This window comes from Serinus canaria, chromosome 1, assembly GCF_022539315.1.
Source record: "Serinus canaria isolate serCan28SL12 chromosome 1, serCan2020, whole genome shotgun sequence".
NCBI lineage: Eukaryota > Metazoa > Chordata > Aves > Passeriformes > Fringillidae > Serinus > Serinus canaria.
The window spans coordinates 26,883,886-26,897,476 of record NC_066313.1 but is presented as its reverse complement, the minus strand read 5'-3'; the positions used below and the strand labels follow the sequence as shown (position 1 = coordinate 26,897,476).

The 13,591-nt window shown below is 51.6% G+C and overlaps 1 protein-coding gene across 2 annotated transcripts; it reads left to right on the top strand.

Moving 5' to 3' along the window:
• Window positions 1-6,857: 6,857 nt before the first annotated feature.
• Window positions 6,858-13,591, top strand: MLF2 (myeloid leukemia factor 2). 2 transcript variants are annotated; one of them, XM_009102625.3, is made up of 9 exons: window positions 6,858-6,953; window positions 7,132-7,205; window positions 8,948-9,074; window positions 9,545-9,580; window positions 11,014-11,067; window positions 11,470-11,595; window positions 11,933-12,092; window positions 12,176-12,416; window positions 13,004-13,591. In XM_009102625.3, exons 2-8 carry the CDS (start codon window positions 7,156-7,158, stop codon window positions 12,352-12,354), a joined length of 732 nt encoding a protein of 243 aa, XP_009100873.1. In that variant the 5' UTR covers window positions 6,858-6,953; window positions 7,132-7,155; the 3' UTR covers window positions 12,355-12,416; window positions 13,004-13,591. The 2 variants fall into 2 exon arrangements, with proteins under 2 accessions (XP_009100873.1, XP_050831466.1); XM_050975509.1 differs by lacking the exons at window positions 6,858-6,953; window positions 13,004-13,591 and adding an exon at window positions 12,520-12,754.

Below are 13,591 nucleotides of genomic sequence, written 5' to 3'. Positions count from 1 at the left end.
CCGGGGAGCCGCCCGTACAGGCGGGCTGGCTCTCCAGGAGGAATCCGGGGGAGGCGAGAAGCGGCGCTGCGGGGCCGTGTGGGAGGGCAGCGCTGGCGACACGCGGCCTCCTGCCTGGAATTTTCCACTCCAGCTGCCCGCCCTTCCTCCGCTGGAAGCGCTCCCGGCGGCGGGGCTCCTCCCGCCCCTCCCCTTCTCCCCCCGTCCGCCCAGCGCCGGGCGCTTTTCCCGCGCTCTGCGCGCGGCGGAGGGAGTGGGCGGGGCCTCGGGCAGGGGGTGGGCGGTGCTTCGTAGAGGGAGTAGGCGGCGCAGCCGGCGGTGGCGGGGGGGCGGATTAGCGATCGCATCCCCCGGTCCCCATATAAGGAGGGGCTGGGGCTGGGACACCTGATTGGGCCATTCAAATGAGCTCTCTGCCTGGCAACAGGTTTCCCATTGGCTGGCCGCGGGCGGGGCGGGGGCGCGGGGCGCTTTGGTGCAGTGCGAGGCGGGAGGGCCTGCTGGCACGTGGGGCGGCGGGAAGGCGCGCGAGGGTGCCGGCATTGTCCCGCTGGGCTCGGTTCCGGCTCGCCCGGCACCGACGTCCCGCTCCCGGCCACCGGCCGGGCAGCGCACGGCGTGCAACACTGACCCCTGCCGCCCGCTCGCCCGCCTCGGGCCCGGACTCTGACATACATTGTGCCGGTGCCTCTCTCCGGGCTGGGAAGGATCATCGCCCAACTCCGGGTCTCCCTTTAGCCGAAGGTCCTTCCTGCAGAACCGCAGGCGGTGATTTGCAACTGCAGGGATTTGTTGCTAATGAAACAGATGTTCCTGTAGCCGCTTTTCAGCCCTTGGTTACCAGCTTGAACAGACTGGAATGACTAAATTCCCTTCACCTTTCCCAGAAGGTTTTTATTGTCCCGCTCTTAGTCACAGGCTCAAACAAAAGAAAAAAGAAAATAAATCTGCACGCATTTGCCGGCCTACCTACATACAGAACTGAGCGTGCACATGAGCACATACAAACACAGGTGTACACAGTCATTCTCACAGGTGCAAGGCAAGGTTATTAATCCGTCTGGTTGCAAAATGTATTGAGCTACACAAGCCCTTCTTGTCCTCCAGACACAAACTCAGCCTCCGTGCAAAGTCCGGATTTAGAGCTGGTGCTCTTGAGTTTAATCAAATGTATCTCAGTTCGAGCATTTAACAGTAAAAGCCGTTGGTATTCATGGAACATAGGGCACCAAGTATGTATCTCCTGAAGGAAAGTATGAAAGAGATTGGATAAATGATTTCTGTGACAGGGAGGTAGAAGGTCCCCACCTTGCCATCTCATCTTCTTCACAGCTACAGCTGCTTCTCTCATGATCTGACTAATTGACGTTCTTCCCAGCTACACACAGTGCAGAGTGCCTGCCCCAAAAAACAGTCCTGTACTCTAGACATACACATCTAGACTAGTACCAAAATAAACCAAATTATGAAAATGCATGCACTAATTTTTTTTCCTCAACTGTTTCACAAAACCCATCTGGCCAATTTCTCAGGTCTAGCTGTTATCAGCATTTCAGCCCTGGTTTGACTCAAGTACCCTTCTTTCATCCTTCTCTTTTGCATGAAGAAAATCTTAATTTCTAGATATACACCTAAAAATAGGACCCAAAATAATCCATATAGTGGCCAGATGTTGTTCCTCTCTGCTTCTGCTTGTCAGAAGGTGCGTAGCTCATTGCTTTGCTGCTCTCCTCACCGATCCAGGATTTCTTTTCCAGGATCCTTTTCCTTTACACACTCAACCACCGAAAACACAAAATTACATTGACACATATCCCTTGGCAAAGACATCTTCACATTAATGCACAAACAGGCCTTGACACAACATCCTAGAGGGGAGAAAGCAAAGGATTATGTTCAGAGATGTTCCTGTGCCCAAAGCTCCGTGTTGACACAGACTGCGCACCCACAGATGCAAACAGACAAACACCTGTTTGTGCAAGGGGAGCTTGTTTCCAGCAACCTGTGGGATGGAGCTGTGGGGTCAGCACTACAAGCAGCAGCGAGCTCTCCTTTCCTCCCCAGCACCTGCAGTCTGCAACCTCACGTTGTCCCTTCCATGCTCCCCATCCCCTTTGCAATTTTTCCCTCATCTGCTACTTCTTGGCATTGGTCTCCTACCTGCATTCTTGGCAGCACTCTTCCCATGGCCCTCTCCCTGGCTTCTCTTTGTGACATCCTGTATCTTATGTACAAAATTCATCTCACATCCCCTCCTTTGTTTTTCTCATGTCCCATTTTGCCCTGCATGGTTGTATCAACTATGCTTTTCCCCTTAAATCCAATGTGAAATTCTTCTTCATGAAATTCTTGCCTGTTTCTGCATTCTGACTGTTCTTGTCCTTTGGATCTCGGTGGTGAGATTCCCTCGGCTTCTCGTGTGCAGCTACTTCCCTCAAGCCCTGAGGGTATCCATTGACTGTCTCACCTAGCTCTTCCCTGTGACTCCTGCTCCTCCACCTGATCTGTGCCACTCTGCATTTCGCCTGCCAGATCGATCTGCAGCTTTTCTCTGCTCCTCTCTCCCATCTGTGCTTTCCCCTTTGTTGCAAACGCAAGTACACTCATTGTGCGCTCTGCAGATGCCAGTCCCTGCTCAGTGTGTTCTCTCGTCTTTGTCTGTAGTTGCTTTGCCAACTCAGCAGAATATATTCCATCCTTTTTGGGGACTTACATCCTTAGACAAAATGAGGGAGGTGCAGAAGTTACATGACAGATCATTGTGTGCAACAGACACTCTCCGTGTCTGCCTGCAGCCCAGACAACAATGGGAATGTCCTTTTCTCCGTCCAGTGTCACAAATTTGGTGCTGTACCGTTTGAGATTGGTGTTTACGTAGCTGTGTGCATGTGTTTAGGTGCAGTACATACCTGTTTGTGTATATTTTCCCTCTGTTACATTATTTTACTTCTGTGATTGTAGAAAGCATGGTACTTTTCTACTGAGGCGTGCATTGAGCTCGCCGGCGTGTGCCATCATAGGTGAGCACGTGGTTGAGATGTGTTTGGGCTTTCATGCGTGGTATCTGTTTTTCTGCTCCCAGCAAATGCGGGGTGAATGCACCTAGAAGCAATTATTTATGCATTTTGGTCTATTACCTTGCTAGCCATGTCGCTGTGTTCTGATGGGGGGCAAAGGGGACGGTGACTTTTGTGTTTATTTTGAAGGCTGAACTAACTAACTGCGAGCCATTTTCTGAGCAAAAGCGAAACACAATAACTGGGTATTTTAAGAATTATATTTACTGAGCTAACTCCTAAGTGGTTCCAAACCCCTTCCAAACTGTTTGCTGAATAACAAAAGAGCAGGAGGATGTGTATTTGCATTAAATTTTCTTAGATTTACATAAATACAAAATATCTGTCCTTCCACTTACAGCAAAAGTAGCAAAATCTCAGTGTGCAGAGGGAATGTGTTTGAATGCATTTATGTATTTAACCCACGCTGTTCATCTTTCTGCACTGTGTCCATTAAAAATCCCGGCAGATAATCCACTTTGTTCTTTCACGATGCCGTATACCGAATTTAAGAGGAAATACCCAAGAATTCAACCACCGGCCAACTTTGCATTGGGAAATGGCTTCCTGAGAGGCAGCATATTTAAATAAGCCCTGCAGGAGGGCTGGGAAGCAGGGTAGGTAACACAAGGAGAAGAAGCAAGAGGAGGAGAAGGGAATGACGAGGGGTGACACAGCCTGTCAGAAGACTGGAAAGAGGAGGGATGTTTTCAATCGTGATTTTTTGTGAGCCTCTCTTTGCTAACGCAGCACAGATGGAGGTCGTGGTTCTCACTCACAGTGTGACAGACACACTCTTAACACGAGCAAAATATTCTGAAAGTAATCGCTGCCACACAACGCAAGCTGCAGCCACCACAAGCTGGCTGTAGCATCCCAAATATGAATTTTCACATTTGAGGATCAAATCCGAGCTGTCCTTCACTCAGGGTGCCCTTCATCTGAGGTCAGAGTTAGTTGTTGGGTGAGGATTACGTAAGAGGCACAGATGAAGGGAACCAATGAGGAGATGGCTGTGGCTAGCTCTGACTTCGGCTAACCAGGATTTCTTTGTCTTCCAGGCGGCCACGGGGCCCCTGCAGCTGTTTCTGCCTTCCCGCCCCTAATGCTCGGTCCGTGCCGGCAGCAGGTAACAAGGCACGGTGTCTCACCCCGCCTTTATTTGCCTTCCCCACGTGATGCTCAGTTGGCTTTCCCGGGCCAGCCGTGCCGCCGGGGCCCCGGGGCTGCCGGGGGGGCCGCGGGCAGCGGCGGCGAGGCGGAGCCGAGGGCAGCGGCGCCATTCATCGCTGCGCGCTCTGCCCTTCGCTCACCTCCTGCCCTTCCCCCGCTCCCCGCCGCCCCCTGCACAACCTGGGCAGCTCCGAGGGAAAAAAGAGAAAGAAAGGAAACGGAGAGACATAATGGTTTTTATTCACGGTGAAAAGAGAAGCGGCCTGAATAGAGAGTGTGAGAGGAGCAAGATGGGAGCCTTGCTTCTCTTTCACACCCCCGCGTCGCTCCTTATTGAATGGCCATCCCCTTGGAGCACATCGGGCATAACGCGGTGAGTGCTGGGCAGAAACCTCCCCTAGGAACACTGCAGCGACCGATCCTGCATTCCTCAGACCTTGTCCACATTCCACGAAAAGGTTGCCGTTCTAATTCCTCCTTCCAGGGTTTCACGCAGCGTTTGCCACCAGCATGACTCTCTGCAAGCAAGGGTCCCTCGAGGTTTGCTGAACTGGTAATGGCCCCGGAAATGCAGCCCTTGGTAAGGTCTCCCTCAGGTGAAAGGATTCCCTGTAAGGCTGCAGAAATGCCCAGAGAGAGGCACAGCCTCGGCCCCCACAAACTCAGCCCTTGGGTTGCACTTGCAGAGGAGCAGCATTAGGGACAGAAAAGGGATCTGCAGAGCGGTGTTTATTCCAGACTCTCTTCTGTTCCTTTCCCCTCTGTGTTTGAAGGTAGCAATGCCTGACTTATAATTTTGGAAAAACTGAGAGAGCCTTACCATCCCTGGGACATTGCAGGAGTGGGAGGATCACTAGTATCCAGGGGACAGCAATTTATTTTATCCCAGATCTGGGGAAAAGAAGAAAGAAAGAAAAAAAAGAAAACTGAAAGAGATGTTTACATTTCTGCCCTAGAAGATCTTTACCTCCCTTTGCATCCTGACACTTGAGGTCAACTCCACACTCCAATCAAACACCAAGAGCGCCTCAGAGCAAAAGGAAAACACACCAGACAGGAAAAGCTTTCCAGACTGGAGGTCTCTGAAGGATGATTCAGGTTTGCAGAAACAGCATCAGTGAGGTTGAGGCAGCGCCAACAAGGGCTTTGTGTGAACTTCAGCACTCAGGGTTGAGCTGTGAGCTGGTGACAGGAGCTGTTTCAGCAGCTCACTCGTGGACAGCCTCCCTCCGAGAGGTTTGGCCCTGCTTAACCTGTGCCCTGCCCATAGGACTTGTGTCCACCTCATGATCCTGCACCGTTGTGCTGTCGACAGTTCCCCTATTGTGGATGTTTTGGTTTCAGCCTCTGCAGAATGCAATTGCTGTGCACAGAAGGGACTTCTGAAGAGCCTTCTACATGCACACAGGCAGGGGCCTCCTGTGAGTGCTCTTCTTTCTCAATACCAAGCAGTTCTGAGACCTGCTGGAGCAAGAAGCGTTGCCAAGTCCTCTATGCATTCCACAGGTGAACCGTGCTACTGGGTCATTTTCCTCTGTTAGACTCCGAAATCCAAGGACATGGCTTCTGCCACAACTCAGGAGCTCAATTTCTCAACCACTTCTTGCAACCTGCTATTTCCAGTCCTCTGGCACGGGTCCAGCCTAGCTCCTGCACATGGTGGGCCGGATGCAACAGTCAACAGAAGCAGCACTGAGGAAGCGTGCCCTGGGCTGGAGCTGGGATGACTCACTGCTCTCTTCCCTGTAATCCAGTGGGGCTGGCGGGAGCTGAAGGCAGCCAGCATTCCCCAGAGATGGTGACAGAGCTGTCATGCCCCTGCTTTCTGGAGATTCCCACAGGCTGCAACACCCTACCACTGCTGTGAGTGCACACAAGTACCTGCTCTTTGCCTGTGATTCCCAGTGGTTGTCCAGGGTCCGTGGTGACCCGCAGCTGGTTTACAAAGTATCCTCCCCGCTTCCGCCAGCAGAGCACTGCCTGCACTCGCTGTCCATGTGCTCGGCACAGCTCTGTGGGTGCCTCCTACATGCTCACGCCGTGCAGGAAGCCTGGGATAAGTGCTGCCTCTGCAGCAGCCAAGCAACGCTGTGGACTCTGGCCGGGAACCAGCTGGCCAAGAGCCACAGGGGTTACTACAGAATCACAGAATATTCTGAGTTGGAAGGGACCCATCAGGATCCTGGAGTCCAGCTCCTAGCCCTGCACAGGACCATTACCAAGGGTCACACCGTGTGCCTGAGGGTGTTGTCCAAACACATCCTGAACTCTGTCAGGCTTGGTGCTGTGGCTACTTTCCTGGGGAGCCTGGTTGAAAAACCTTTGCCCAATATCCAGCCTAGACCTCCCCTTACACAGCTTCAGGCCATTCCCACGGGTCCTGTCACTGGTCCGCAGAGAGAAGGGATCAGTGCCTGCCCCTGCTAGGGAAGCTGTGCGGAGCGATGGGGCCTGCTTCTGTTACCACCGCATCTTCCCATTCTCGCTCCCATTCCCATTCCCGGGCTGCCCGGCGGGAGCTGCGGCCCGGGGGCGCCGCCCGCGGGGGGCACCAGGGGGCGCTCTGCCGCAGGGCCCCGCCTCGCCCGCGCCCTCCTCCGGGGCAGGCGCGCATGCGCGGCGCGGGCGGGGCGGAGGCAGAGCGGTCCGGGGCGCGATGGGCGCGGAGGCGTGAGCGGCCCGGGGGCTCGGGCTGCGCCGAACCGAGACCGCCGACACCGGCAGGCACGGCGGGGCAGGGGCGCAGCGGGCGGGCCGGGAGCGGGAGTGGGGGCGGGGGGGAGCGCTGCCATCACCTGCCCGGGCTGGCGGCGGGGCGGGGCGGGGGGGGGGGCCGGTTCCGGCGCTCCGCCCCTCCCCGCCCTCAGCCCCGGCTGCGCTCACCGCCCTGTCCCCTCCGCAGAGGCCGCCCCCGAGCGAGGGAAGCATGTTCCGGCTGATGAGGGATGGCGAGCCGGAGGATCCCATGTTTGCCATGTGAGTCGGGGTGGGCATCCTGCGGGGGGATCGGCGGCAGGGAGCGAGGGGAGGAGGGAGGGCTGCGGCACGGATCGTCCCCGGGGAAGTGTGCGCTGTCCCCGCGTCCCACCGGGAGGGCAGAGGCCGGGCGGGCCCGGGGAGCGCCGCGGCAGCGCAGCTGGCTGGGGACAAACACGGACATCCTGCGGAGGGGCAGCGCGGTGAGTAACAGGGATCGCGTCGGTCTCGTTCCTGCGATATTGGAGCTTGGTCTTGGAGGAAAGCGTAATAAAGTAGGCCAAAAGGCATCGCGACTGTCTGAGAGGAAGAGAGGGCTGGAATAATAACTAATCTTTTTCTTTGCGCAAGGATTTTTTTTTTCATTATGCAAAGTAGGGTTGCAGTTGAGATAGATAAAATCTGCTGCTCTGTCCAGTGTTTGTTGCTGTTCTGCACAGGAAGTCATTAATAGAGCTGGAGAAGGCTGCTGAAGCAGTTGTCAAGTTGTGAGGAACAAAGTAAAGAGAAAACAACGAGTAGTTTTGAAACACGAGTATTGAAATCTAACAAAGGTCCCAAGAACTCTTCCTGGGATTCCTTTCTCTGAATGTTTTTGTTTCCATCCTCAGTACAGAAATTGGATGCTATTGATAAATTTTGGCAGTGACACTAAGCTGGCAGCCCTTGCCAAAGTGGATAAGGAATTGACTGTAATACAGGAAGAATTTGATTCTGTTGAACAAGACACTAGTAGAAATTTGGTGAAATTGATGTATGTAGAAGAATAGTCCATTTTTTGCTTATGAAATCAATAGTAAGCCAGAATTTTATCAGCTGTGAGCAAATTAGCAGGAGAGGAGACCTTGATGTCCCAGTTAGTCACCGAATGACAGCGTGTTCTCATTAACATGGCAGGTATGAGTCTAGCTTTTATTATGGGAAGCATTTCCAGTAGAGACAGAAAAGTATTGGTTTTAAGTAGTGGGTACTTCTGTCATCTCAAGAATAGCTTGTGCTATTAATGCTGAAGAGGGATAATTGCAGGCTACAAGATGTGCAGGAAAAAAGCTATGGTATTTCCCAGAAGTTTCTTATTGTGGTCACCCTATTCTGTGACTCTTTATCCTTACCCTCCTTTTCCTCCTCATGCTGCACCAACCTGTGTGAGTGCGTGCAGCCCTCAAAGTGGAAGCTGCAAAAGAAGGGAAAACCAGTTAGGGATCCCAGTTATTGTACCCTTTCTCCCTCAAATATGGAAAAGCTGTATTTGGTCTCAACCCCTGCAGAGAGGTGTCAGGCCATGCAGTCCACTGTTTGTGTCTGTGTACATGGAGGGGTGAGAGGACGATATGTAGGATCTCCTGCTCCCTGGTGCCATTAAGTGTAGCCCTCACTTTGCAGCCAAGAAGGTCTTTGTGCACCTCCCTACAAAAGATGTTAGAGCAGTGAGGTTCTGGAGTGGCCTTGGCCATACTCAGCTCCAGAGCAGTACTGAAGCAGAACACCAGCCTGCTTCTGAGCAGACAGAAATTACTACCTGAGAGGGCTTCTGTGGTATGAAACCTTCTGTCACAAGAAATGTGATGGGATCCAGAGAGTCCTTCCAGCCTCAGTAATCACCATAGACAACTCAGACTTGTCAGGCTTCTGAATTTTCAGCTTGGGAAGGACTTACAGTTGTGTAAGAATAACACAAAGCTGGGAGGAGTGGATTAGATGGGGCTTTGTCCTCACCCTTGTTCTCTGCACCTCTCCCAAAGGGATCCTTTTGCCATCCACCGGCAGCACATGAACCGCATGCTATCTGGCAGTTTCGGGTTCGGGCCGCTCCTCGGCATCACCGATGGCACCACCCCTGGCGCTCGCCAGGCTGGCCGCAGGATGCAGGTAACACAGGGGCTGAGTACAGCCCCAGACTTCTCACACTGATCTCTCAGTTTCTGTCTCCCACCCTTCCTGGGCTGGGCAGCCCCCTCTCCTCCACACAGGTGGTTTTATCACTGCCTAAATCTCTTAGGCAGTGGTGTTCTGGTCCTCCTCTTTGTTCCACCTGTATTAAGGTGTTGAATGCAGCTGTGTTCTAGGTTGGATGGGAGGAAAGGAATAAATATATGTTGTTTATCAAGGATGTGAATTCATACAATGGGGAGAAATTTAGGAACATGACCTCATGTCTGGTTCGTTAAGGGTGATATGGCTTGAACCCCCAGGAATCCGTGGGGTGCTGTCTTGATCTGTTGGTAGAGCCTGAGTGTTCCCAGTTCTGTTTCTGAGGAGGATTACTGTGTTCTGATGAGGATCTAGTGTTTGGCTGCTGCAAAGTCATTCTCTGTTCTGTTTTTCTGTTCTCCTGGCAGGCAGGAGCTGTTTCACCCTTTGGGATGCTCGGCATGGTAAGTTTTCTGTTTTTCTGGGTCAGATTAGAGGCTTTCCAAGTAGTGGCTCCATACTGAGATTCATCAGCACTGTGTGCAACCAGTGCTAATATGTAGCCATCTGTGAGCGTGACCAGCTATCCTACCAGGTAGGGAGGATGGGAATGTCTGAGAAGACCAGGATGAGCTTTAGATTTATAGTAAATGGAATAGGGAAGAAGGTATTGAACTGAAACTGGAAGCATCTGGTTTCTCCTGGACCTCTCATTGAGTTGTTTTATGACTTCAGGCCTTTACCTTGTTTCCCCTCTAATGTTTTAATCCTGTCCGTGAGCTGTTTTTGAAGAGAGAGTCTAACTCTGTGTATATGGGGAAGTTGTATTTGCACCTTGACCAGAGAAAAGTCATAAAGCTGTTATAGCACAATATTTCATGGGAATTGGGACAGTTAATATCTGGGAAGAGCAAGTAGTCCCTTAATAACCTCATATGTCTGAAAAGAAGCTGCTGATCTGGAGGTAATGGAGGAGCTGTGAGGATGCGAGGAAAGGACTTGGCCATCAGTAGGCAGAGGGATTATTGCACCTCCTTTGCCAGTGGTGGCAGCTGGAGAAGCCAGCAGAATACTTCAGGTGAACAGGGCTGGAATGAGAATGGCTGTGTGTACATGAGAGCACCGCGCTCGGAGCGTGCTGATCTCCGTCTTCCACCAAAATAATACAGTGGAAATAGGTTATTCCAGATCCAGCAACTTTAGCTGTCTTGCTCTGCAGAATTGCCTCAATGAAAGAGGCTCCAGCATCCCGGAATTTTTGTAGCTCAGAGGAGGATTAATAAGACTACAAACACATAGACTTCAAAGCATAATAACATTGTGTGTGAGTACTGCTCTGCTGGAAACGAGAACAAGAGGCTACTCGAGGAAACAAAAAAAAATGAAATCAGCAAGTTTGAACTGACATTGTAATTTTGTTTACATATTGCACAATTAACCTGTGAGACCTGCTGGCCCAGGGTGTTACTGCAGCATTCAGGTTTACAGGATGGAAAAGGCAGGTGTTTGTAGGGGAAAATAAGCAAATTTGTTGTTATGGTAGAAAGAAAACAATCGGTGGAAATTTTCCTAAGATCACTGTTAGTGCACATGCTGAGATTTCTTCTAACTTTGCTGAGTCCCCAAGCTCTCAAACCCCGGTGCATCGGCAGTTGGATCCAAACTCAGAGAACAGCCTTTGCCAGAACGTTGGGCAATGCAACCTGAGAATGGAGAGAGCAGCAACCCCAAATTCTGTTTTGGTTTTGTTTTCTGCGCAACTAAAAGAACATGAAAAGAAAAAATAAAGGTTGTTCTTCTTAGGCAGCAGGTTTCTTTGCAGCAGGCAGTTTGTGGTTCTCTCCTCATGTCTCTTCCCAGACTGACTGCTCTTATGTTTTCTTTTCCTTTTTATCAGGCAGGTGGCTTTATAGATATGTTTGGGATGATGAACGACATGATTGGAAACATGGTAAGAGCCCTTCATGAACCGTTCTGTATTGAGGGGAATGCTGAGGATGCTTCTGCCATCCCTCTAATGTCTTTTACTTTACTGTCCTGCTTGGGATGGACTGAGCCACACCTGCCAAGGTGGCAGAGGCTGTAAGCTTTGCTTCATCACTGGGAGTCAGTGACAGAGCTTGTTCCTGAGTGTAGGGAGAGAAGAGGGGTGAGGAGGGAAGTGTGTGGGTGGACATGTTTAGCAAGAAATAAGTATTAATTTAACAGGAAGGTGTATTCTCCAGAAAAAGGGACCCATGGGGATTATGTTCATCCTATTGTAACTTCTTACTTCATTGTAGAGAAGGAATTAAATGCCATCTCTTCTTCCCTCCCATCCCTTCTTTCCACCATTCCCTATTCCTTCTTGCAGGAGCATATGACAAGTGGTGCTAACTGCCAGACATTTACCTCCTCAACTGTCATCTCTTATTCCAACCTGGGTGATGGGCCCAAAGTCTATCAGGAGACCTCAGAGATGCGTTCAGCACCTGGCGGGGTAAGGAGGAGGCTGCTGGCTTTGCTGTGAGAGGGGAGGCTTCGTTTGGTGGCTTTGTGGGTGGCCACCTACAGCACTTTGGCTTCGCAGTCAGCTGCAGTTCGAGGAGCACATTGTGCTCTTGTGACTCACTGAACCGTGCCAAGGGCCCCTGGGAGGAAATGGGAAGAGCTGGCAATGGGGAATCCATTCTTCCCTCTTTGTAACTGTTGCATCTGACATCCTGGGAGTGGTGGCAGTGCAAATTGGCTGAAGTACTGGAGGCAGGAATCAGGGTGCCTTAGGGGGCTGGGAGAAGGAATGAAAATGTTGATTCCCGTTTGGAACCTGCCCCCAGATCCGTGAGACAAGACGAACCGTAAGGGACTCGGACAGTGGCTTGGAACAGATGTCGATCGGACACCACATCAGGGAGAGGGCCCACATCATGCAGCGCTCCCGGAACCATCGCACAGGCGACCAGGAGGAGAGGCAGGACTACATCAACATGGACGAAAGTGAGTAGTGCCCGTGTCCTCCTCCTCCTCCCAGCAAAGCCAGGTGCTGCTCCCCGAGCTGAGCCGGTTGTATCCCTGCGCAGGCGACGCGGCCGCGTTTGACGACGAGTGGCGGCGAGAGACATCGCGGTTCCGGCCACAGCGGGGCCTGGATTACCGGCGCCACGACGGCAGCGGCGGCCGGCGGGCCGAAGGGACTCGTCTCGCCATCCAGGGCCCTGAGGATTCTCCCTCCAGACAGTCCCGCCGGTACGACTGGTGAACTCGGAGCAGACCTTGTGGGGGGTGCAGCGTGGCCACCCCCAAACCTACCTACACGCTCTTGTAAGTCTTAACAAGTCTCTTGTAAGTTTCCCTTCCTTGTCTTCTGCTGTGTGGCTGCCTTTTACAGACATAGGGTTGTTTTTTTTCTTTGCACTAATCTTAGGTTATTTTGAAGTTTCGGTTGCAAAGGAGTTTCCCCGCTTTGAGAGAGCAGGGGAAGGTGTGAATTTGGAGAAGATGCTGTGCTGAACGGGAAGATGGAAGCTGTTTAAGTTAGCTTTGTCATGAACAAAAGACCTGTGGTGTCAGCCTTAACTGATGGCTGGAATAGTATGATGTGATGTAGGATTGCAATCTGTGGAGTGTTTATATTGTCATTGTGTAGAACTTAGAGACCATTTGCTGTCCATCCAGTTTGAAATATAAGTAAGTGCTGGTGTCTGCTCTGACACCAGCAGACACCAGTACTTACTTATATTTCAAAGTGTGCTTTGAATAGGGCTCGCTAGGATGTGATCTAGTGCTTGAAGAGGGACATTTTCTGCTATTTTGATGTCTAGACATCAGGTTTAAACATGTCTTTATCCGTCTTCTGCTTTCTAGGCACCACTTACTCTGTTTATGTCTTCTGTTTCCTTTCCTCCCAGGTACAGACAGTGAAACTCTGAAGCCCCTTCAAAGCACCACTTGGACCCTCCTGAAATTTAGTATTAACCTCCCTCCCACTTAAGAATTGAAACAAAGCAACTAATCTTCTGCATTGCTCTATTTCACCCCATTGGGTGCTGCAGTGGGGCACGGGGAATCTCACTGATGTGCAAGGAATACATTAATTGCCCATTCCCTCTCTGCTGTCCCTTGGCTCTGTTCTTTCTGCCAGTAGTGCTGGGCATGAGGAGCTGCCACCTTGCCTCTTCCATCCTTTCCACTCTTTCTGTGCTGGGTTGGGCTGGTTCTGAAGTTTGTGTTTAGTCCCCTGTGAAAGGAATATGAGGGAATTCTGCTAGAACCCCCTGTCAGTCCCCTCACCGGGACAGAGGCTTCGATTGCCCTGCTGCTCCTTGGTGCATCTGCGGAGAAGCAGAAGGATGTGTGCGTTGGAGAAGGGAGGAGCAGAACAAAAGCTGGATCAGCCTGTGGGCCCCCCGACCCCTCTTCAGTCAGCTCCCCCACTTTTTTAATTTGTGAAACTTGTAACTAGATGTTTACTGAATAAAGAAACAAACTGTAAAGAA